This window comes from Tenrec ecaudatus, chromosome 5, assembly GCF_050624435.1.
Source record: "Tenrec ecaudatus isolate mTenEca1 chromosome 5, mTenEca1.hap1, whole genome shotgun sequence".
NCBI classification, from domain to species: Eukaryota; Metazoa; Chordata; class Mammalia; order Afrosoricida; family Tenrecidae; genus Tenrec; species Tenrec ecaudatus.
The window spans coordinates 73509481-73533061 of NC_134534.1; the positions used below are offsets into that span (position 1 = coordinate 73509481).

General features: G+C 44.7%; 1 protein-coding gene across 1 annotated transcript in view; it reads right to left on the bottom strand.

Annotated features, from left to right (window-relative positions):
• Positions 1-1956: 1956 nt before the first annotated feature.
• The window catches only part of MTFR1 (mitochondrial fission regulator 1), a 48048-nt gene continuing 26423 nt past the window's right edge, over positions 1957-23581 (bottom strand). Inside the window, exons 4-8 of the mRNA XM_075549627.1 lie at positions 18957-19072; positions 12539-12774; positions 10351-10609; positions 9419-9575; positions 1957-7619 (exon numbers count right to left, since the gene is read on the bottom strand). Of these exons, the coding sequence (XP_075405742.1) occupies positions 7551-7619; positions 9419-9575; positions 10351-10609; positions 12539-12774; positions 18957-19072 (837 nt within the window). The 3' untranslated portion in view covers positions 1957-7550. The remainder of the gene's footprint in view (positions 7620-9418; positions 9576-10350; positions 10610-12538; positions 12775-18956; positions 19073-23581) is intronic.

Genomic DNA, 23581 nt, shown 5'->3' on the forward strand with positions numbered 1-23581 from the left:
ACAAAGACATGTACATGCAAACATATATATGAGGACGGGGAAATAGATCTAATTGTCTACATTTATAGGTTTAATATTAAGGTGGTGGAAGGACCTTGGGCCTCTACTCAAGCACTCCCTCAATGCAATGAATACTTTTGTTTATTAAATTGGTACTCTATGATGCTCACTCTCCCGACACAACTGCTGAAGCCAAAGTGGGTGAACAAGTAAATGTGGTGAAGAAAGCTGATGGTGCCCAGCTATCAAAAGAGATAGTGACTGGGGTCTTAAAGGCTTGAAGATAAACAAACGGCCATCTAGCTCAGAAACAACAAAGCCCACATGGAAGAACACACCAGCCTGTGTGAGCGAGTGATCCCAAAGGGATCAGTTATCAGGCATCAAAGAAGAAATAATCATCATATCATTGGCTGCACACCTCCATGATAGGATCGCTGAAGACAAATGGGTGCATAAGCAAATGTGGCGAAGAAAGCTGATGGTGCCCGGCTATCAAAAGAGATAGTGTCTGGGGTCTTAAAGGCTTGAAGATAAACAAGCGGCCATCCAGCTCAGAAGCAAAAAAGCCCACATGGAAGAAGCACACCAGCCTGTGCGATCACAAGGTGCCAAGGGGACCAGGTATAAGGCATCATGAAAAAAAAAAAAAGAATATGCGTGTATGTATATATATATATATATACACACACACACCATATTGAATGAAGGGGGAAGTGCAGAGTGGAGAACCAAGGCCCAAGTGTCGGCCACTGGAGATCCCCTCATAGAGGGGTTTAGGAGAGGAGATGGGTCAGTCAGGGTGCGAGGTAGTATCGATGAAGAGCACAGCTTTCCCCCGGATCCTGGATGCTTCCCCCCTCCCCCCCCCCCCAACTACCATGATCCGAATTCTACCTTGCAGGTCTGGATAGGGCAGAGGTTGTACACTGGCACATATGAGGGCTGGAGGCACAGGGAATCCAGGGTGGATGATACCTTCAGGACCAGGGGTGTGAGGGGCGATGCTGGGAGAGTGTAGGGTGAGTGGGTTGGAAAGGGGGAACTGATTACAGGGATCCACATGTGACCTCCTCCCTGGGAGAGGGACGGCATAGAAGGGGGGAGGGGGGAAGGGAGACTCTGGATAGAGCAAGATATGACAAAATAACGATGTATAAATTGCAAAGGGCACGTGAGGGAGGGGGGAAAAAAAAGAGGACCTGATGCAAGGGGCTTAAGTGGAGAGCAAATGCTTTGAGAATTATTGGGGCGGGGAATGTATGGATGTGCTTTATACAATTGATGTATGTATATGTATGGATTGTGATAAGTTGTATGAGTCCCTACTAAAATGTAAAAAAAAAAAAAAGAAGAAATATTCTGGTGGTCACCAGAGCAGAGGATTTTTAGTAAAGGAATAAAAAAATAACTGTATTAAAAAAAAAAAGAGTGGTTGACTTGGCCTGGCTAACATACATAGGTCATGTAACCCAAGTCCAGTGTTCTCAGGCTCACATACTCTGGGGGCCCAGCCTCCACAACTGAATGGTCTTAGGAGGCGACTGTGTAATCGAAGGGTAAATTAAAGAAACACCAGACAAGGCATGGAAACTGGAAGCAAAGACTGAGTACTACAGTCTCTTAACAGGTTATATAACTGTGGGCATGCAAGCCCCATCAGTACACATATGTAACTGGGAGTGAATTAGAGGCATGCGCCTAACAGTGCTGGGACGTTTTACTTAGTTTGTCACCTGGTGTCAGGCCAAGGAGACTGCAGGCTACTGCTGAGCCACGTTGGGAAAGAAGAAATGGTCTCGTGATGACTAATCCATCTTTAAAGAACTTACGAGGACCAAAGGGACACCTAGTAAGACTGGCTTGTGAGGGTCTAATACAAACAAAGGAAAACACAATCAGCTATACACGACCAGAAGGGAAGATAGGAAAACAAAAATGAAATGTTTAAGCAAGTTTTTAATAGTCATATTTAATGTAAATAACCCTTTTTAAAAAATAGAATGTGTAGTTCACAGAGTATTGCGGGGGACCAGTCTCCACAACCGAATGGGCCCTGGGCGGGGCGGGGGGCAGTGGTGTAACTGAAGGGTAAACATCAGACATGCAGACTGGGCACTGCATTTATAGGCGTATAGAATGTTGGGCTAGCAAGCCACACCATACACATATGTAACAGGAAGGGGGCATAACAGGAAAAGGAGGTGCTATGGGCACACCTGTGACAGGAAGGCACATACTTAGCAAGACAGGCGGTTCTAGAGTTGACAGGGATATAACGTTGGTCATCTCTGAGCTGGCTTAACCTTAAAAAAGTGTCCCTGAGCTCTTTGCCAGAAACAATCTAAGATTCTTATCAGCAGGGAGTGGGCTGTACTTAGGTTGGGTGGTCTCATTGCTTCTGATGGCAGACGACCTTCAAGTGTACACAGGAGCACCATGTGTTTGCAAGCAACACCTTGAAATTGGCATTAGTACAGGGGGGCACTTTGGAGAACAACTTCAGTTTGGAGCATGACTGGGATGTATCTCCAATTCGCAAGCATGAAGGTCTTCCTCCACCAAATCTGCCTCCCAGATTCTGTTAGGTAGCTTAGCCTAGGGAATTGGGAAGTCCATTTACGCATGCCCCGGAGAGTCAGCAAAGGACAAAAGCTGGATTTTCCCGCCGGTGGGCTTGGATGGGCGTTACACCTGGAGCAGCCCACCTGGGCCGGGTGATTGCAATTAAGCCAATGGGATCGGCCTGGGGTCGTTTGCCACACCTCCCCTGGGAACCCTTGAAAAGGCAGGGACCAGAAGGGAGAGGGGCTCTTGGTCTTGGCTTGCTTGTGCGGTCTGGTCATCTTCGTGGGAAGGGAGAGATCCTTGCGTGACCTGGAGCAGTCTCTGCCAGGCCGCATGGTCAAAGGAATCCTATGGGTGCCGCGTAAAACCTGAAACTTCTTTGAACCTTCATTAAATTCACTTGGATCACGAGCCCGGCTTCGGCGTGAAATCTTTCTCGCGTGGAGCCCAGGACCGAGGCTGAGATTTAGGCCGGAGAGAAAAACCTAACAATTCCATGTGTAGACAATTTGTCCGCATAGATTCGGTTCCAGGTTCTAAGTTTTCATTCATCCCTTTTGTTTTAAATTCAAAAGGGCTAATGAAGCAACATGGTCACTTGTTATATGCCTATGCCTGTGGTTAAGGAGCTCTGGTGGCCGCCAACCACTAGGTTGGCAGTTCAAACCCAGCATCCTCTCCTCAGATAAGGGTTTCTCCTCCCATAAAGGTTTCTAGCCTCAGAAGCCCATAGGGCTAGTTCAGCAGTGTACAGGATCTTAGTGAGTTCACGGGCAGGGAGATGCTAGTCCTTCCTATCGCATTTGGGACTGGGTCTTCTTTGTCAGAAGCTGAAGAGACAAAGACCTTCAGCCAAAGCCCACAAAGCCTCCCCTCCAGGTAAATGCACTCCCTGCCACCAGGTCAAGGCTGACTCTGCCAGACTACAAGGAAATAAACAGTTCTGTGTTCAGATGGTCGTGGAAGCCTCCACACTCAACAGCCAGCAATGAAAAACTGCGAAATTCGTAAGCAGAGTTGTCTTATCACAAATTATTAGTACTTAACAGAGGGTAAATAAATACAAGTCTGCTGATAACTCACTCACATGGGTGATTCTCAATTGGGGGGGACAGGGAACCTTTGTAAGAAAATGAACGCTGCACATCTTTTTTCGTAGCACCAGATGGAGGTGTGTAGGGCACTCGCTGGGCTCTGACCGGCAAGGCCATCCCTCAGGTTGAATCCTGCAGCTGGTCAGCAGGAGAGGGCTTCCCACTGCCCTGAAAAGCCGTGGCCTCACACCCTCGGGCAGCTCCACCCTGGCCTACAGTGGCTGAGTGGGCATCAATCCAACGGCAGTGAGTTTTTTCCAGGGTTCACTCAGCAAAACTAAGAGCCATGTCCTGGAGTAGGTGGTGAGACGAGTCCCTTTCTCCCACCTGGTGCTAGATATTCTCCCAGAATGGTGTGGTGTGGACAGATAATAAGCTATCTTGTTTGCAGTAACCTCTGACCCAGCTTGGCTTGAACAGGGCCGGACATGTGTTGGGAATCTCAGTAGCTGGTAAGACACAAGGAACTCCAAACTACTGAATCACAGGATGACTATGGCCTCACTCGGTGGGTGACATAAGCTATGATACTGGATCTTACAGAAAGACAAGTATTTATTTAATGGCATGGCTGGGCTCTATTTCTCTGCATTGCAATGGGACAGTGGAACTGCACTGTTTCTGCCTCACTTCTTGTGACGAAAATATTTTAAACTATTTGAGGACCTCTGTTTGCATCCCAGAGGGGTTCTGCTTACACACTGGGGCGCTAACAGCAAGGTCAGTGGTTTGAAACCATCATGTGTTCTGCAGGAAAAAGACCAGGCTTTCTGAGCACAGAGCAAGGCACAGAGAAAGCGCTGGATTAATACTTCTAATTTTTAAAACAAATACAGGTACCATCTTAGTGTTCATAATACGTTCTTGTGAACAAATGCTTACGTGATTGGACCCTTGTGGAGCCCCTTTCCGGGGGTGCTCATTGCCCCTGCTCTTACTGGAGCTGCAGGCGAGGCTGCGGCAGCCGGAGGAGCGAGCGTGGAGGGGGTGAAGCGCATCTGGCCCCATCCCTGCAACCTTTGCTGGCCAGGCAACTCCCAAGCACCCACGCCCTGAGCCACATGGGGTGCCTCACCGCCTGTATCTAACCCATGGATCAGCGCCGGGGTCTTTAAAACCACCGGTGGGGAACTAAACAAAAGGAGAGCTACGATCATTTAAAACACTAACTGCCTAATGAGACTAAACCATACATGCAGTCAGATGTGAAGCGACATAGACTTGCGAGTCTGTGTGCAGTGAGGGGCTCAGGACTCCGGGTTCATCTTAAGCCTCCCATTACACCGAATTACTTACCTCTCTGAGGTTTAGCTCTAGAACCCAGAGCTTGACTTTCACCTTGGTACTTAGTGCTGGTCTTGTTGGGAGAATCAGAAATGCGTTGAGTGGCTGAAGAAACAAATGTCAGCAATCTCAATGGTGTATTATAGTCTAGGCCTGAGGAACCTGAGGAAACCTATACAAAGTAACTGCCCTATCTCCTCGTGAGTGCTATTTAACAGAAAAGGTGAATAAAAGGTGACTGAACGTCTTTTACTCTGTCCCCACTTCCTTCACGCCAATGGCCCTAAAGCTAGATGAAGAAGGTAGCATCAGGACCGGAGGCTCATGAACATCTTGCCCATATGCAGCTGACACACGCTTGCTTGCGGAAAGTGAGGACGTGAAGCACTTGCTGACGAAGATCAAGGATCGCAACCTTCACTCTGGAGTACATCTCAAAATACATACCAAAATCTTCACAATGGACCATCATAAATGCAGAAACAGCCTAACTTGTCAAGGATTTTGGCTTGCTTGGATCCAGTCAATGCTCGTGGGAAAAGCAGTCATGAGGCCCAAAGTTGCGTTGCTGCCCGCTAAGTCTGTCACACAGGCCCTCTGTAGAATGCTGGCAGGCAAGGATGTTTGTTACTTGGCGGACTGAGGTGCCAGACTCAAGCCAGCGCATTTTCCATTGCTTCGTACGCATATGAAAGTTGGGACACTGAATAAGGAGGCTGAGAAGAAGCAATGTACCGTACTTGAACTGTGGTTCCAGAGAATACTGAAAGTCAAAAGGACAATTCAATCCATCTGGGAAGTAAGGTCAGAGTGTTCCTTAGAAGCAAGGGTGGCAAGACTTGGTCTTCTACTCTTCGGACATGTTGTCAGGTGAAAGCAGTTCACAGAGGAGATCCTGTTTGGAAAAGTAGAGGGCAGCAGAGGAGGAGCAGACCCTCCGGGACAGACTGCCCCCTGGACGGCACAGTGGGCTCAGGAATAGGAGCAGCTGTGAGGGACAGAAGACTGGGCAGTGTTTCGCTCTCTTGTGCACAGGGTTCTGTTGTGCACACGGTCACTGTGGGGTGGAACAAGTGGATGTCGCCCAACACCAACATGTACGATGTAAAAGAATCTTACCTGTTGTCAGAAGAGAGGGGGAGAAACACATGTATTTCGTAGATACTATGTGGTCCAGGAAAATAAGAGTTCACTTTATTTTAAAATAGTAACTTCCTTATATTGAAGAACCGGCCCAAATGCAATACTGATACAAACACAACTTTAGAAAGTCAACATGTGCATGTCAGGTGACTTGTCTGAACGTTTCCTTAAAGGCAGAAAATGTACATCATATCCAACAAAAAAGATAAAATACACATCAACTACATGGGTAAAACACCGATTCAAAGTTAAGCAAAATAACCAGAGCATGTGAATTACCCGGACTAATTTTGTTAAACTTAAAAGAGAACATTGCACATATTTTCAATAACTTAATCCCCGCAAGTGCAATTTTTTCTCTCGACTTAAATAATAAATCCAAATATCTACCCACGGTAGGAGATTCTGGCATGAACGAATTCAGCATTTACAAACAATCCAGAATAAACCCTTGGGCGTCTCCAACGAGAGAGGCAGTGGCCCGCTCCCCAGCAATATCTGCAGTTGATGCCGCGCGGGCAATCCGATGGAACTACATCCTGACCAAGGATCAACGATCTGCGGGGAATTACTTTGCCTATATGATAATGTTTCATTATAATATTCTGGCCAGTATTTAAAATGTAAACTGCATTATGCTGACATTTCTAGAAGTTATCAACTTAGAACAAGTTATTAAGCCATTTATTGAACCCAAAGAAAAGATGGTACATTCTGGTTTTTCATTTAACAAGGGATTTAATCCACTAAATTGATTCCTCACTATCCAACAACTTCATTTAATTCCCTGGCACAAAGGCATGGAGGGGCACGCGGCTCGCATGGTTCTCCATCTCCCTTTATGAAAAAGCACAACGGAACTTTAGCAGCCAACAACATCTGGCTCCTCCTGAAACCCCAGCTCTGAGAAAATGAGAGAATCTGAGTATCAAGCTCTGCTCAAGGCAAGGGATTCCCATCTCAAATTAAATATTTCATGGCAACAACTACAGTCACCCCAGCTGTTCCATCATTGTATGATAAATTACCACTGAAAACACGGGAAGACCACAGCGGCACCCTCTCAATGCCGTTACTGCTCTTCACCCAAGATGCTTCGTATCCAAATATATGCATATAAAACATTAAAAAAGATAAATTAGTGTTTGCGAATTAAAAACCTCACAGTAACATCCAGGAATGTCCTATGGTCTGAACCCCTTAAGTTGGTTTCGAGATGAGTAACCTGAACATGGTGACATGTCTGAATAGACCTAGATGATAGATAGTTCCAGAATTGACCATCTTAGGAAAAGCAAACAAAAACTCAGTGCGCTTGTCACTGCTCAGTCCTCTATTTAAATTTGAAAGGAGATCACTGAATGCCAAGGTCAGATATTTACTAGTGTTGATTTCTACCACCAATTTAGCCCGAATACACCAACAGTGGAGCCCCAAGAGTCTTTCTCAGCTCACTGTCTATTAAGAACTGGAAACATTTTCAATTAACGCCTTCATTTTTCCTGTAGACTTCAACATGTGTGGCCCGAACTAGGAGAGAAACAAACATGAGAATGAAGAAAGTGAGTCACATAACAGCAAGACTACGCTCCAACCCCACCCCCAAATAATGGATCAGCAAGGTGGCTATTGTAAGAAAAAGCAAGCGCTGACAAGATTCAAGCCTGTAAGCTTTCTCCTTGTCTGCCTTTACCTTCCCGCTGGTTACCTGCTTGCTGCCAGAGCCCTGCTGAGTTATCAACACCACTAGTTTCACACGACTTTGTGCCCACGCTGCACCCACCAGCCTGTGATCTTCCGGCACTCTGCTTCACTGCACGTTGACTGCTGCTTCATGAGTCTCAAGAGGGGCTTATGGACTACTATCGGACTTATGGACTTGAGTTGGACTGGGATGTTTTCTTGATTCTTTGTTTTTATTTTTTTGATAATTACGTCTTGATATAAGGCTCTTTCTTACCAAAGCCTAAGACCTGATAGATCTTTCTAAACACATCATGAAAGCAAAGAGGTAACCAAACTACTTCCTAAGAAAAAAAGCTACAAGCATGGTAGCAATACACTAGTGTAGGCCCCATTTTCTTGAGAAAAAGAAGCAAGTTCCATTTCCTTCCAATCTCTAAGGAATTTCAAAGACGCTACATTTTGAGATGCCCGCCTCTCTAAATCGAAAAGCACGTACTTTCCACAAAAGTGATATGAACAAAGGGGACTTGTGAATTAGTGCTGAATAGATTCTACGCCAGCTAGGAAGGAGAGCTGGGGGTTCTTGTGGGCTAACCGCAGAGTCCGTGGTTCAAACTCACCGGCCACTCCTTGACCAGAGACTCTGCTCCCTGACAGATTTACAAACCCTCAGAAACCCCACTTAGGGGCACTCCGGGATGGAGGTGGAGCCTGGTACGGTTTTGTTTGTTTGCGTGCAAAGTGGCAGGAACCCTAGTGGCACTGTCCTGTGTGTCCTGGACTGCTAGCCACAAGGTCAATGGTTCAAACCCACAAACTGCTCTGAGGGCGAAGGATGACGCTATCTGCTCCTGCAAAGATTCACAACCTTGGAAACCTGCACAAGGCCGCTCCGGGTGGAAATCAACGTTGGCAGCTGAGTCTTGCCATCTGCCAGTCACCGCCTATGAAATGGCGCATAGTCTTTGAGCCCCGGACATACTCCGAACTCTTGGGAAAGCTTTTAGAGAGTGTCCCATGAGAAGCTGATCCTTCATGGCTTTGAAGTTCTCTTTCAAAACATCAATTGTTCCCGAAGACATAAATTTTATCATAAGGCATTTTCATTTTGTTATAAAATAAAAAATAAAAAACTCACTGTCATTGAGTCAATTCTGACTGACCGTGAGTCACAGGACAGGGCAGAACTGACCCTGGGAGTGTCCGAGACGGCTACTCTTTCTGGGGGCAGAAAGCCTGTCTTTCTCCTGAGGACAGGAGCGGCTAATGGCTTCAAACTGCTGACCTTGTGGTTAGCAGCCCAACTCATGACCACTGTGCCACCTGGGCGCTTCCTCTTCATTTAAATATACATGGAACAAGGCATGGGATATTTCACTCTAGAGATTGCTAAATAGTGAGGTGAGGGACTCATTTTTTTTTCCTCTACACTTTTCTATGTTCCAAATTTACTACTATAAAACAAAAACCAACTATTTCTCTATTCTCTGAGTAAGGGGAGGGGAGCATAAATGCTCGGCCAAGATAGCACCTTCTTTCCAATCTACCTGCAACCTATTTGTAGGTAGGGACTAAATCCCACATCACACACTTGAAATCAAATGTCTGTCTGCTATAGGGGAGAACTCTGCATTCACACTCACCAGCACGGTTTCTGAGGTGGTCTCTGATTCAGACTTTGGAATTACTGTGTCAACCTCGGTTTGATATCGAAATGCAAATTTCTTTTTCAGAGCCTCAGCAATGAGGGCAGCGGGGTCAGTCGTGTCCACTGGCTTGGGCTTGACATCTTGCTCTGACCTTAGAGAAGTGAAAACAGAACCCGAGAGCACAATTTCAGTATGCTGGCCCCTCCTGTGTGTGGGGGAGGGGCGGTGGGGGGGGGGGCTGTTTGCCTTACATATCCCATCACACCCCTCTAGCAGGGACACGCCAGCCAGACACGGGGAAATACTAATAGCAGTGAGATGAACCCCTGGATTTAGGCTCACTCGAGAGCACAAAAGTACCCAATTAATGGCCACTCACGACATCTCAAGAGCACTTCCTTCTGAGCATCAGAGGAGGCTCAGCTCTAAGTCTAAAGGTAATTTGTTCCTTTGCTGGGTATGCAATAGGCTGAGCAATAAAACAGACTTTATAAAAAAGGGCCAACAAGTATTAAGGTGAGGAAAGCACTTTTAAGTACAAAAGGGTTATGGTGTCCATCTTTCGCTGATGTGCAGAGTAGCCATGGGAGCTTGTCCTTTTCAAGCAGCGGCTCTGTGGGTCGTGACCCCCTTGGGGGTTGAATGACCCTTTCCCAGGGGTCACCTGATTCATAACAGTAGCAAAATTACAGTTATGAAGTAGCAACGAAAATAATTTCATGGTTGAGGGCGGTCACCACAACATAAGGAACTGTATTAAAAGGTCACGGCATTAGGAAGGTTGAGAACCACTGTTTTATAGTAAACATTTAAAGGAATTATTCATGGTAGTCATTTCATAACAAAATTTCAAGACCAGCACACTTTGTTTTATGAGATATGAAAAAATATGGGGAAAGTGAGAAAAAAGGTAAATGTGTCCTCACCTCTTCACGGAACGAAGTTTGACATTGTTCATATCTTTAAGAACTTCTAGCATGTTCGGCATGTCAGGTTTCTTTGGACAGTTGCTAACCAGAGTCTTTCCAGCACCGGTCTTTTGCTCCCGTCGTTCTTTGATTAGATCGATGACAGATCTACTTTGGTGGAGGCCTGCTGCAGGGAGCGGGGGAGGAGGTGGTGGTGGTGGTGGCGGCGGTACCATGGATGGTGCTGTGGCAACGGATGTGACAGCATCTAAGTCACCTACAGAAATAAGAAAAATATACATTTTTTCCTGCTGGTGGTATACATGAAACACTATGGTTTGAGAGAAAAATTATGTGGGAGATTTTCTGAAAACAGGGTTCTGTAGAAGCACCTCAGTTCTGGGTAGGAAGGCAGCTCAGTATTGCATTTCAGTTACAGCATTGTCCAGTCCCAAACTTTCCTGGTGGAAAAGCTCCTTTCAGCCAACCAGGGGAGCGCTGCGCCAGCGCGGCTGTGGCCCAGGGTGGAAGTCTGAGATGGGCTGTGCTGCCCGGGTATCCGTTTTCAACAGACACCCCGTTTGGTTGTCAGTCCCATTATAATTACTTGGGAGAAAAACCTATTTGATAAATTCAGGATTCTCTCAACATTACATTTATGACTTAGTAAGCACTGAAAGCCTACAGCTAGAATGTTTCTAAAGGGAAATTTTTTAATTTATTGTGCAGCAAAGTTCTGGAGGAATAAAGACTGTTATACTTAATTTCTAAAAGAAGTAGTAGTTAATAGGTTACTATATTTTTAATTCAGAGATTATAAAATGAAGACCAAAAATGTATCCTTCCGCATAACTTCAGGATAAAGTTTTATGTTGGCAGAATTATATCAATTGAGAGGGGAGGGAATCTTGATACCAAAGAGTTTTATTCAAAATACTTAAGACTGTAAGTAGAAGATTAAACATCAACCCCCACCCCCCAATTATTTTGCTATTTAAGGCAGTGCTCCTGGTCTGCCAGAAGGGGGAGGTAGAGCAAAAAAACATGCAACTCTCAATCTCAGGTTAAAGGGCTTGAGTCCTGTGCTATCTAGGATCCATGAGTACTTTATTCTCCCCAAACCACAGGGTGCTCAAAGTACTCGCTCTCCCTCCCTCCCTCCCTCTCTCCCGCGCCACCTCCTGGTCAGATGAGGTTTCAGGGTGGATCATGTTCAACTCCAAAAGCACAAGCAAAGAGGCCCCGCAGCAGGTTAAGGGCCCTTATCTTTGATTCATTTTTTTCTCTTTTGTCTGTATCTTTTAGACAGATGGGTTAATACTGGTCCATCCAAGACTCACAGGAACCACCACCACAGTTTGCCAACAGGTCGATGAGCTAGGATGTCAATGCTCAGGTTTGTCTCAGTGTGAAAATGCCCCGCTAACACCACCACCAAGATTAGTCAGCCGTCAGAAGGCCTGAATTCTGTGTCTACTCTGGCCAAACGGGAGGAAAAGGGCGTATTATTAAATACCCACTCTCAGTGGTCTTCAAAAAAGTTCACGGAGAAACAGAATGAAAAGATAAAGGAGTTTCCCCAAACCTGTCGCGAATCCCCTCATACATGCTAGAGGCATCGCACGTAATGCCCACACTAAACCACCATGGTGGACCAATACCCTCAGAGCTGTGATGCCCACTTTCAAGCAGCAAAGGGAGGCAGGAGGGGAGGATCCACAGCCTCCGGGCACCCGCTTTCCTGAATTCGGAAACCCATGCTGCCACTTCCATGACACGGCTTGGTCACTTCATGTCCATTTCAATTGGTGCCATTAGCACGGGCAAAACTAGCTTTTCAGAAGCACGCTCCCTTACATCAGGAGGAATTCAGCTGTGTGAATTCAGGCATTTTTCCTGGTCAAAGTCTGTCATACGAGGGGCTTCAAAAAGTTCACATGGAAAGTCCATCATGTTTTAATTTCATTTTTCCATGAATTTCTTGAGGCCCCCTTGTCATGTCAGGACTGTTGAAACAAACAAGTCATATACTTACATTTGACTGGGCTCAGTACTAGACTATGCAAAAGGGGAGTGACCAATGGTTAACCACATCCCAGCCTACCCCACGCCCGGCTCCCCAGCAGATGCTGTAGATTGATGGATTTTTAAACTGTGAGATTCCCAGCCCGCCGGGTCCAGGCCAGCAGCTGTAACACGCACGCACCTGCACTGAGCGCCTGCTGCTCCTGCAGGGTCACAATTTTGGCAATCTGGGCTCGGAGGGCAGCAAGCTCACTTTCCAGAGCACAGATCTTCTGCATGGCTTCTTCGTTCGCCAGGGCCACAGTCTTCAGTGGAGGCTCTTCTTGAGGCAGGGGTGTTGAGGTCACCTGCCTGCTGGGGGGTTTCTCGAAGACAGGAAGGTCATCATGAAGGGGAGGTCTTGACCTGACTTCGGTCCTGCCAGGGAGACATAAAGGTATGAAAGGTGGGAGGTATGTAACAAGTCATCACCATTAATTAATAGAGTATTAGAACACAAGATACAGGAAACACTTAACAGGCTGACTTTACATAAACACCTTCCTACAAGCTTCAAATCAGCAAAGCACTTGCCAACTTATTCATGTGCCAGACCTGGGTCTCTTCCTGCCAGCGCCCTTCTTAATCTTGACACACCCACACTATCGGGAGGTTCCAGGGTGTCCAATAATTCTTTTGCTAACCTCATGGCTTTTGTTTTGTTTTCACTTGAATTAAGGAGAAATCTTTAATGCTCTTAAAATAAGGCAGTCCCACATTTATGATGGATTTGCCTTCTGACAAACTGAACTTATCATTAGTAATATGGATGAAGGGGCTTTAAAAAGCTTGTAGAAAAAGAAAATGAAGAGAATGGATTGTTCCGTGAACTTCCTGAAGCTCGCTCAAGCTACATCTCCATACGACATTGCACTGTGTAATCCGTGGATGTTATTATTTCCAGATGTCTATCCCCAAGATGCTCAAAGAGTCCACTTATAGCAGTACTGATAATAAAAGGCAGTAATAATGAAAGCTAAAAAAAGTATTAGACTTGGGTACTGACTTATGATGGAGTCTTTCTAATCCTGGAGTAAGCCGGGACTACCTATACTAGTTATAGCTGATAGCAAAATCATATGAAGTTATTGGTCCTTGCCAAAGGCTTGAATTCTGCCTATCAGTGTGTGCCAGACACAAAGGAGTTACATGGCCCAATCAGAACACCAAAAACTGAAAAGCAAAAAAAAAAGTAATCATTCTAACTGAACCCAGGCAGTAACCAGATAGATGGTCTCATTTTCATTTTTAACAAAAATCAATGAGGCTTATATCACTGCCTCATATTGAAGCTCTTACTGGAGGAAAAAAACTTTGGGCTGAGACTAAAATGCAAGAGTTCTTTTCACTTTATGCACTAAACCATTTCTTTATCTTTTCAGCAATTTAGTTTTCCTCATCAAGATGCCACTTCTGAACCCCTTTTTTATCTCAAATTATTTCTCTTCAGGAAATAGACCTGGACTTACTTTCCCCTTCTATCTTTCTACCTGCAGTTTAATCATCAGAAAACTACTCTCTGCATATTGTCATTTGAAATTCAACCTGTAAGACCAAAAGGATTCTCCAACAATACAAAACCAAACAAGCCCTCTCCCACCGGGATGATTCCAACGCGTAGCAAGCCCATAGGACAGAGTGGAACTGCGCTACACAGGGCTCGTCTCTCTCCTGGAGAGCGGCTGGTGCCGTGCAAGGACCGGCCTTCCGGTTAGCAACCCAGCACTTCACCTAGTGTGCCCCTGGGGCTCGTCACACACGGGTGTAGCTAGAAGTGACTCTAGCTCTGGCTTCCCCTCTGGCTTCCAGATAAGAGAATAGTACCCCAGAAGCAGTACAGCCAGGGTCTTTGTGCTTTGTCATTTGGGAGGAAAACTGTGTTCAAAGATTAAAGAAAGGGAGCTGGCATTTAATGGAGGCCTCGGTGGTACAGACAGGATTCCGGTCCTTTCACATATGCTGCTGCCGTGTTGACTCCGAACCTTGCGAGGCAGATACTACTATGTGACATCTGAGGAAACAGACTCACTGTCACACAGCTAACATTGGCTGGGTTGGTTTTGTTTTTTTCATTGTGAATCAAGTTTATTTATTCATTTATTAAAGTGTGGTTTGGGTGAAAGTTTACAGAGCAAACCCACTTTCTACTAAACAATTCAGAAGCATTTTGTGTTGGGACATGGACTGCAATCCCCATGATGTAAGAGCACTCTTCTCCCTTCCTCCCTGTTCACTGTTTCCATCCCTCGTCCTTGTTCATCCCTTCCAGCTTGGTGTGCGTCACCCCCACCCATGCTGCCCTGTGGCTCCGGGAATGGGCTAGGGGTGCACACTACTCTGATGCTACTGTGCACCTTACTAGTCTGCTTGGCACGGCTGGAAATGAAGCCACAGAGGTGAGTTGAGAGTGTTCAAGAGATATAGTCTAGCCAGAAGCCTGATCTTTTAGATTTTTATTATCTTGAGTTTTGTTTCACATGTCCATACTATCACTGTTGCGATCCTTCAATAAAAGATATAGAAATGTTAAGTAACCCTGTCATTTTAAAAATAAGAATACATTGTAGAGAAGATTTGACCATTTCTGGTGAAAACCTTTAAAGTAGCTCTATCTTATTATTACCTTAAACTAGTGAAGTGCAAAGTGCAGTAAAAGTCGGGGCAGCCCAAACTGCACAGGACTGCCTTGTTTTCTTCTTTCACAACTTTTCTACCTTCCAAAGCCTGTGGCTTCGCTTTTTTTTTTTTAATAGTTTGGCACACAATTCACACAAAATTCCAACAGTTCAACTGTATCAAGAAGAGCTGTACAATCATCACCACAATCAACCTGGAGATACTTCTCCATTGTTACTAGTTCCCCATCTCCCCGCAACCTCCCGGCTGAACCCCCAAGGCACCGTGAATTCAGCTGCTCTCCACAGATTTCCCTCTCCTGGAGTTCATACACAGGAAGACTCCTAGACCTAACAACAAAGCAAAACCATTCGGGTTTTAATGCAAAATCTTCGTCATCACAAAACCCCGGGAAGACTGCAAACTGTACGAGAAGACAATTCACAGATTATAGCACCGAGAAGACCAAGAGGCTTGAGATTTCTGATGACACGGCCATACTAAAACTGCCTCCAGGACCATTTCTCAAGGAGCAAAACCTTCTGGAAACAAAGACGAAAAAGAAATCAAAGAGTACCAGCAAAGAAACAGAAGTACAAAATGCTTAGTGGAAAAATGGAAATGAAAAGATAAGAGTTTTTCTATGAACCTTTTGAAATCCCCTCAAATAAAGCAGAACCAAATAAACACGTTTAAAGCTGATTCTCAACCTTCCTCATGCCGTGACCCTTCAATTCCTCATGTTGTGGTGACCCCCCAAACTACACAATATTTTAGTTGCTACTTCATCACTGTAATCTTGCTACTGTTAGGAATCAGGCCACCCCTGTGAAGGGTCGTTCCACCCCCAAAGGGGATGCGACCCACAGGTTGAGAACCGCTGCTTTAAAGCAAGGACAAGTTCGAATCCCCACCAGAGCACATCTTACTCAAACTCCTAAAAACCAAAGACCAAGAAAACAAATATGTTAAAGCAGCCACACACTCACCTACTGAGCCCTAGGGGTAGAGTAGTTAAACAACTGGCTGCGAACACAAAGGTCAGCAGTTCTAACCCCAAGTGCTCAGGGGGAGAAAGATGTGGCAGCTGGCTTCCATACAAGGATGACAGCCACGGACACTGGTGCAGCGTTCGACTCTGTCCTGTGGGCACTATGAGTTGGAATCAACTCAATGGCAACAGATCGACACCGTTGCCTCTATAGGGTTAAAATCAAACAAAGATGGATTTCTCACCTGAAATCATGAAGAAAATCACACAAGGAATGGTTTTAGGAACTTGTGGCAAAAAAAAGAAGAGGGAGGATAAAACTGCTGAATTTGAGGGAAGCCAAGCTTTATTCTTTGAAACTAATAGAAACACCAGACATGTGGAAAACAGAATTTTACTCAATTCCTTTTAAGAATTTCTACAATTATGGGAGTCGATTCAGACACTATAGAACCATCTAGTATGGATTCTAAACAGTAGTCTTTCTGGAAGCAGAGCACCGCATCTTTCTCCCACCGAGCTGATGGTGTGTTCGAACCACTGGTCTGGCAGTAAGGAGCCAAGCACTTAACCACTGTCCCACGAGGGCACTCAAATAGAGCAGCTTCCGAGACAGACCACCCCAGCAAAGACCGCCCTGTTTTCCTGGGCATTGTTCCACCATCTCCATAATTACCCCAGACAGGAACCCGAGGGCTATCCTGCCCCGCCTCAACGCCGTGCCTTATACCTTCCGCCGTCTCTTCATTCTCCTGAGCACCGCGGACTCCGCTCTTCTTCTCTAACTCTGGCAGGCTGCTGACTCAAACTCTGCTCATCTACTAGCTGGGCTATTTCAATAGTCACCTCCTGGCTCCCCTTTTCACCTCCAAGTTTACTTCTTTCCATTCTTCAGGATTTTAAACAGAAATCTTACTAAAACACAACCCTGATCATGTTACTTTAATGGTCACACTCTGCTTCTAAGGAAGTGTTGATTTCCTAAATATCACACATACAAAACTGCGACCCACTTTTCATGCTCATCTCCCACAGGAGGCCTTCTGCTGATACTGCCCAGCCTCTACGGGCTACCCAGGGTTTCATAAACCCTTGCAGTTCACTTTGTATGGCACCCAATCTGCCGAACTGACTGGCTTCCACGATCAATCAGGAAGGACTTGCATCTTAGAAGCCTGGAGGAATGTCTACTCCCACGGCAGCCCACTATTTACTGGTCAGACTTTACAGCATCATTACCATTGAAGTCCTTTTTCAAGCTCCTGGAACGTACAAAATATGCTTGAAAAGCAGGGAGCATAAATTAATTTTATCTCTGTATCCTGCATACCTAATGAGAATAGAAGATATATTATGTTTATCAGCTTAAATGTATAGCCAATATTTTATTCGTGCTCTTTCAAATCAATAGAAGCACCTTGCTACACATTGTTTCCTTGGATGAATCACAATTCATCCTGACCCACAATTTTTCAAAAAGATTGTCCAAGAGGAAAGTAAAAGAAAATAGAGGAAAGAACTAGGAGGCAAAGGGCATTTATAGAGATCTAAATACAGGCATGTACACATGTAAATATATATATGATGATGATGGGGGGAATAGATCTATGTGCATATCTATATGTAGGTTTATTATTAATAAGGTAGCAGATGGACATTGGGTCTCTACTCAAGTACTCCCTCAATGAAATAAAACTTAGATCTATTAAACTGGCATTCCATGATGCTCACCTTCCCAACACGATCACTAAAGACAAAATGGGTACATAAGCAAATGTGAAGAAAGCTGATGGTTCCCAGCTATCAAAAGATAAAGCATCTGGGGTCTCAAAGGCTTGAAGCAACAAATTCCACATGGAAGAAACACACCAGCCTGTGGGATTACGAGGTGTTGATGGAATCAGGTATCAGGCATCAAAGAACAAAAAATCGTATCATTGTGAATGAGGGGCAGTGTGGAGTGGGGACCCAAAGCCCATTTGTAAGCAACTGAACATCCCCTTACAGAAGGGTCTTGGGGAGGATGAGCCAGTCAGGGTGCAGAGTAGCAACAATGAAACATACAACTTTCCTCTAGTTCTCTAATGCTTCCTCCCAACCACTATCATGATCCCAATTTTACCTTACAAATCTGGCTAGACCAGAGGGTGTACACTGGTACAGTGGAAACACAGGGAATCCAGGACAGATAAACCCTCAGGACCAAATGAGAGTGGAGATACCAGGAGGGTAAGGGTAAGGTGGAATAGAAGGGGGGAATCGATCACAAGGTTCTACATATAGCCCCCTCCCTGGGGGATGGGCAACAGAAAAGTGGGTGAAGGGAGACTTCGGACAATGTAAGACATGACAAAATAATAATTTATAAATTATCAAGGGTTCATGAGGGAAGGGGGACAGGGAGGGAGGGGGAAATAAGGAGCTGATCCCAAGGGCTCAATAGAAAGCAAATGTTTTGAGAATGATGATGGCAACAAATGTACAAATGTGTTTGACACAATGGATGTATGTATGGATTGTTTTGAGTTATATGAGACCCCAGTAAAAAGATTTTAAAAAGGAAAATAAAATGTCCAACGATTATATGACCTGATCACTCTTCTTCACTGGGACCACTATAATCAGTGTACTTATGTAAGCAAATCGATAATAACCCTTTCTGGTATGTCCTATTAGAACGTCAACTTCGGAAGGGCACGGGTTTCTGTGAGTGCATGAGGACTTACGGCACACTTATGGCCCTGAACGCTTTCGAATACTAGCTGAGTCTTGAAAATGAACGCCGAAGAAAGCACTGCCTCTGCTTAAGAGTTCAAGTCAAGAAGACTGCTCGAGAAAAATAACTGGAGTAGTTACTAGAGATCAAGAAAGTATCGAAAGGAAACACTCTGAATAACTCATCCCGTGAAATTATAAAGATGGCATCTTAGGTCAGGCAGTCTTCCAAACTAACCTTAGCCTTGTGGAACACTCTCCTTCTTCTTTGGCTACCCATCCAACATCAGCAAAAGACGCCACTGCATCCTCTCCTGGATGGTTGGGACTCCATTCTGTTTCGTTGTTGGTAAGCTATATCACAAATAGGGAAAGGTATGAATCTGTACCAAGATGTTCACAGTAATTAAGTCCTCTACGGAACTATCACACTGTTTACAGAGCAGCATAATGTAGTCTCTGAATTAGAATTTAACTTTGATTTTTATTTTACAGTGAAAAAAACAACAAAGAAGCACATGAACACACACACAAAGCAGCTTCAAAGCGTTTGTGAAAAATTCTATTACCTACAAACTTTTCAAAGCACTCTCAATTAGTGGTATGAGATATGGATTCTGATGCATGTTGTGTGTAACACAGATTCTCGGGACTCTGGAAAAGGATTATGCAGGATGCATGTATTATTCTGGATTTGAGAGTAAGATGTGAGACACTTAGGCCCCTCTACGCTCTGCATCCATCACTGTGTAGATCCCTCAACAGGTGAATAGAATTTAGTGTGCCTGAAAATGCAGCATTTGTAAAAGCACAGAATTAATGCAAAAAAGGGGCAACTTCCAGATAAGGCACAGAATAAGAAAGACAAAAGAGAAAAATCCTTAGTAAAATCCCACTTCCAGGATATACCACCACCTCCTAACAAACAAACAAACCCAAACTCACAGCCGTCAAGTCCATTCTCACAGTGACTGAACTGGACAGAGCAGAACTGGCCCGGTGAGTGTTCAAGACTTAGCCTTTACAGCAAGAGTGAGCCTCCTCTCTCTCCTGGCCATCGCTCATGGTTTCAAGCTGCTGCCACTGTTAGCAGGCCAGATGGGCCACTACGCTACCAGCACCCTACACCTAGTGAAGTACCCTGGGAAAACACTAGTTTGCATGTGCACTTCTTCCATCTCAAACTGCTATACAATTTGCTATGCAATACCCAATATATAGAGTTTGATATATATATATATATATACCCAATATATACAGTTTATTATCCAATACCCAATACATCCCAGAGGAGGAAAATTTAGGTGGGTGCTATGTGTCTAAAGGTCATGAATGGTTAAAGATCAGCATATATTTCTCAATTTTATAACTGTAGCAATTCATGTACTAAACTTGAGTTGGTGACTTTTAGAAAAACCTTAAAAAAAGTAGACAAATCCTAACAAACTGTTTCACAGACTAAATTCACATCTTTGTAAGCACTGAATATATTTAATCTCTGAAACAATGTCACACCCATAGCACATGCACAATTGGGCGAAAAAGTTAGTGATAGTGTCAAAAACCAATTCCAAAATTGAGAAAGTCTGCCATCAATTTTATTTGACATTCTACCTCACAGCACAAAGTAACTTAGGCATTTAAGTCATGCGTGTACATGATACAGGGATGTATGCCACTGACAAAGATCTACCGTGAGTTCTCATTTCAGTAGAACCTGCGTTGAGTGGCATGCACATGGAGTGGAGTGACAATCCATCCACTTGTACATACAAGTCAAGATCAGTGTTGACAGAGGGCCAAGGGCAGAGGGTTTTGAAGTATGATTTGGATGTCACTGCTGACATTCACAAACAGATGGGAAGTTTGAAAAACAGAAAGACTGACTTACTGAAGGTCCCCAGCAAGGTTCTGTCCTACTACAGCTATCGTTAGTAGAAAAGGAAAAGAAACAGAAAAATCATGAAGAGTCAAGAGAGAGAAATTGTCAGAATCAATGGCATTATAAAGTTTAAAATAAAATTTAATGTTTGCAAATTTTAAGGTATCTAAATTTCTTTCAAAGAGTTTAAAAAAAACTTCATTCAAAGCCAAAGTTCTATAACAGCACTGCATTTTCTAGGATTAAGAAATTTCACTTCATAACTAGATACCATCGAAACCCAATTACAGTTTAGAAATCTTACTAGAACTGTGAGCAATTTTCAAATATTCTGATAATATAAACTACCATGAAATGAATTATTTTTAAAAAGAGCCAAATTGTAGAGAAATTGAAATATTTACAATAAAAATACCAGAAAAGCTAACTTTGTTCATATGACTTTTTTCATTAAATAAACTTGCTGGTACTGGGAAATTAGGATTATTTTCATTTCTTGACAAGAATATAAAATAATTACTGTATTTCACCTTTTCACATAAACTAGTGATGCTATCAAAGTATAGATTTGTTTGGCTTGCTCTAGCTTATCACTACTAGTTTATAATCAAATACAAAACACGGATACTTCAAAAGAACACAATAAAATGGTCATCTCATGGGAAAGTTGCACAAGGCTTTACATCCATTTTCCACAAACTTTTTAAGGCCTGTCTTCTAAGCAGGCATTATGGAGTTGGTTTGTAACTATGAGGTCATACTGCAAAGTTGGATTTCCTAACTTGCAATTGCCCTCACGGCACAGAAACGAGCGTCTTTTCTATGCTTCCTGACATGTGTGACTGCCGTTTATTCCCAGCACAGTATCTGTTGCCCCCATGATCTGGATGAAAGCGTGGCTTCATTCTGCTCTGAGACTATAAATGTGCTGAAATGCAATCTGCAGCCGTGGGCATTGCACTGGAACGCTCCCACCTGTAAGGTGGTCGCAATCACCAAAGCACAGTAGCACCGACTTTCGCCGCGCGCTTACTAAGCAGCAGCTGTGATGCTTACTGCGGACCCCGGCACCTCACCGACCCTCCCAACTCAGCGATGTGACTGACCGAGCTCGCATGTACAAAGAGGTCTGACTTGACCATGAACACGCAGATGAGCGGAGCAGGGGAAGATGTATGATCTAGGCGGAGCCTGCCGGGGCCTAAAATTTCAGAGGTGAAACCATTAGTTGAGGTCCAAGGTAGAGTGGACGCTCAGTTTCAGAATGGTCCTCTCCCAGACACTGCAGGAAACCCCCCAGGCAACGGCAAAAGTGGGGCTGGTCTTCACTCCTAACTCCTGCTTCTAGACTGATTCCATTAATGTCCTACTGCCTAAATAAGGATCTTCATTCCAGGTCCCTGACCCTCCCACCGACTGATGGGAGCGATCATGTTCACAGTGTGTGCCACGCTAATCGAGGGGGCCGGTCAGTTGCCGCTCCTCTGCGCAAGAGCTCACCATCTCAGAAGCGGGCATTCTCGGACCATCAGGAAGCAGAGGCCCCGGCAGAACACATTCAAGTCCCCGACCTGACGTGGTAGGGGCAGCAGCGGCCACTCAGCCAGGCTGCTGAGAACAGGCAGCAGGGAGGTAGTGGCCGGGGGAGGGGGGGGGCTTCCTGGCACACAGAGGTCAAAGACAGTGTGTCTGAGAAGTGGAGGACCAGAGAGACTTGGCTGCTGGCTGAGGAGAGGTGCTGCGGTGGACAGACACGTATGTATCCGTAGTGCTTGCTGATGCTGGCTCTCGGGGCTAATCCCCATCATCGTGAGCATTGTCTGAGAGTTGTGTGTGGCCACGGGGAGGAATTACCCAGCCCAGTCAACAAGCCGAGTGCAGTGGGAGCAAGGGTTAGCGTCAGAGGAGTGAGCAGAGGATGAGGGTGGAGGCACACGTGGCCTCGCCTGGAGGCAATCAGTCTTGGGTTGGAGGAGACAAGGAGCCTCCAGCTCCTTACTGAAGGAAGCCTGAGGAGGTCTGTTGGGGTTGCCAAGCCATTTTTTCAAGCCTGTCTCCTAAATAATAACTCTGTCAACGTGTCCGCCCTTCCCAGGCTTCCCACACACTTAGTGAACACCCAGATGCCATTCTGTGTGCGTCACCCCACACCTGGCCATGAAGCGCAAAACAGCAGTTTCAATTGTATACTCTCAATACCGTCCTCTGCATGTTGAAACCACTACAGTTACGTTTCTGATTGACGTAGGGAAAAAACAAGAGACAGCGAGATAAAGGAATAACAAAAGATTTTAAATACACCGCTCAAAAGCTGAGACACTCACTGTAATATTAATGTTGACCTTGAAAAGATTTATTTAGTTCTCACTCGAAACAAAGGCCACTCACCTTCCACTGCAATCTCACAGAGGTTGCCAATGGCCTTACACTACTGATCTGCTTAAGTTAATCGCCTTTTTTTCATTGCTGTCCCTATACTAAATCTAATTATCTTTTTGCTTTATACTTCATTAAATGACTAATAACAGCACTTAAAAAGACTCTTCCCAACGAGATGCATGTAGATGACATTACTTCTACACATTGATGGTAACAGCAGATTTCTTTCTTTTTTATTTTTTAGGGTGTTTGGTTTTTTTCAAATAGTTTTATTCACATATAATTCACATATCATACACTCTAACAGTCAGCTCACATTAAAAAAGATTCTTACAATCACTTCATAGTCTTCCTGCAGGTCACAGGAGATTTCCGTGGTAACCAGGAAATGCTAGCTAATTCCACGTCCTCTCCCATGGTAGCTACCTAAACACAGATGGTATAACAAGTGCACTCATAGATCCTGATAGCACAGGGCGGCACTGCCCCAGAGGATTTCCAAGGCTGTAATTGGTACAGAAGTAGACTCTCCAATCTTCCTCCCATAGAACGGCTGGTGGGCTTGAATCGACAATCTTTTGATTGGCAGCTGAGCACTTAAC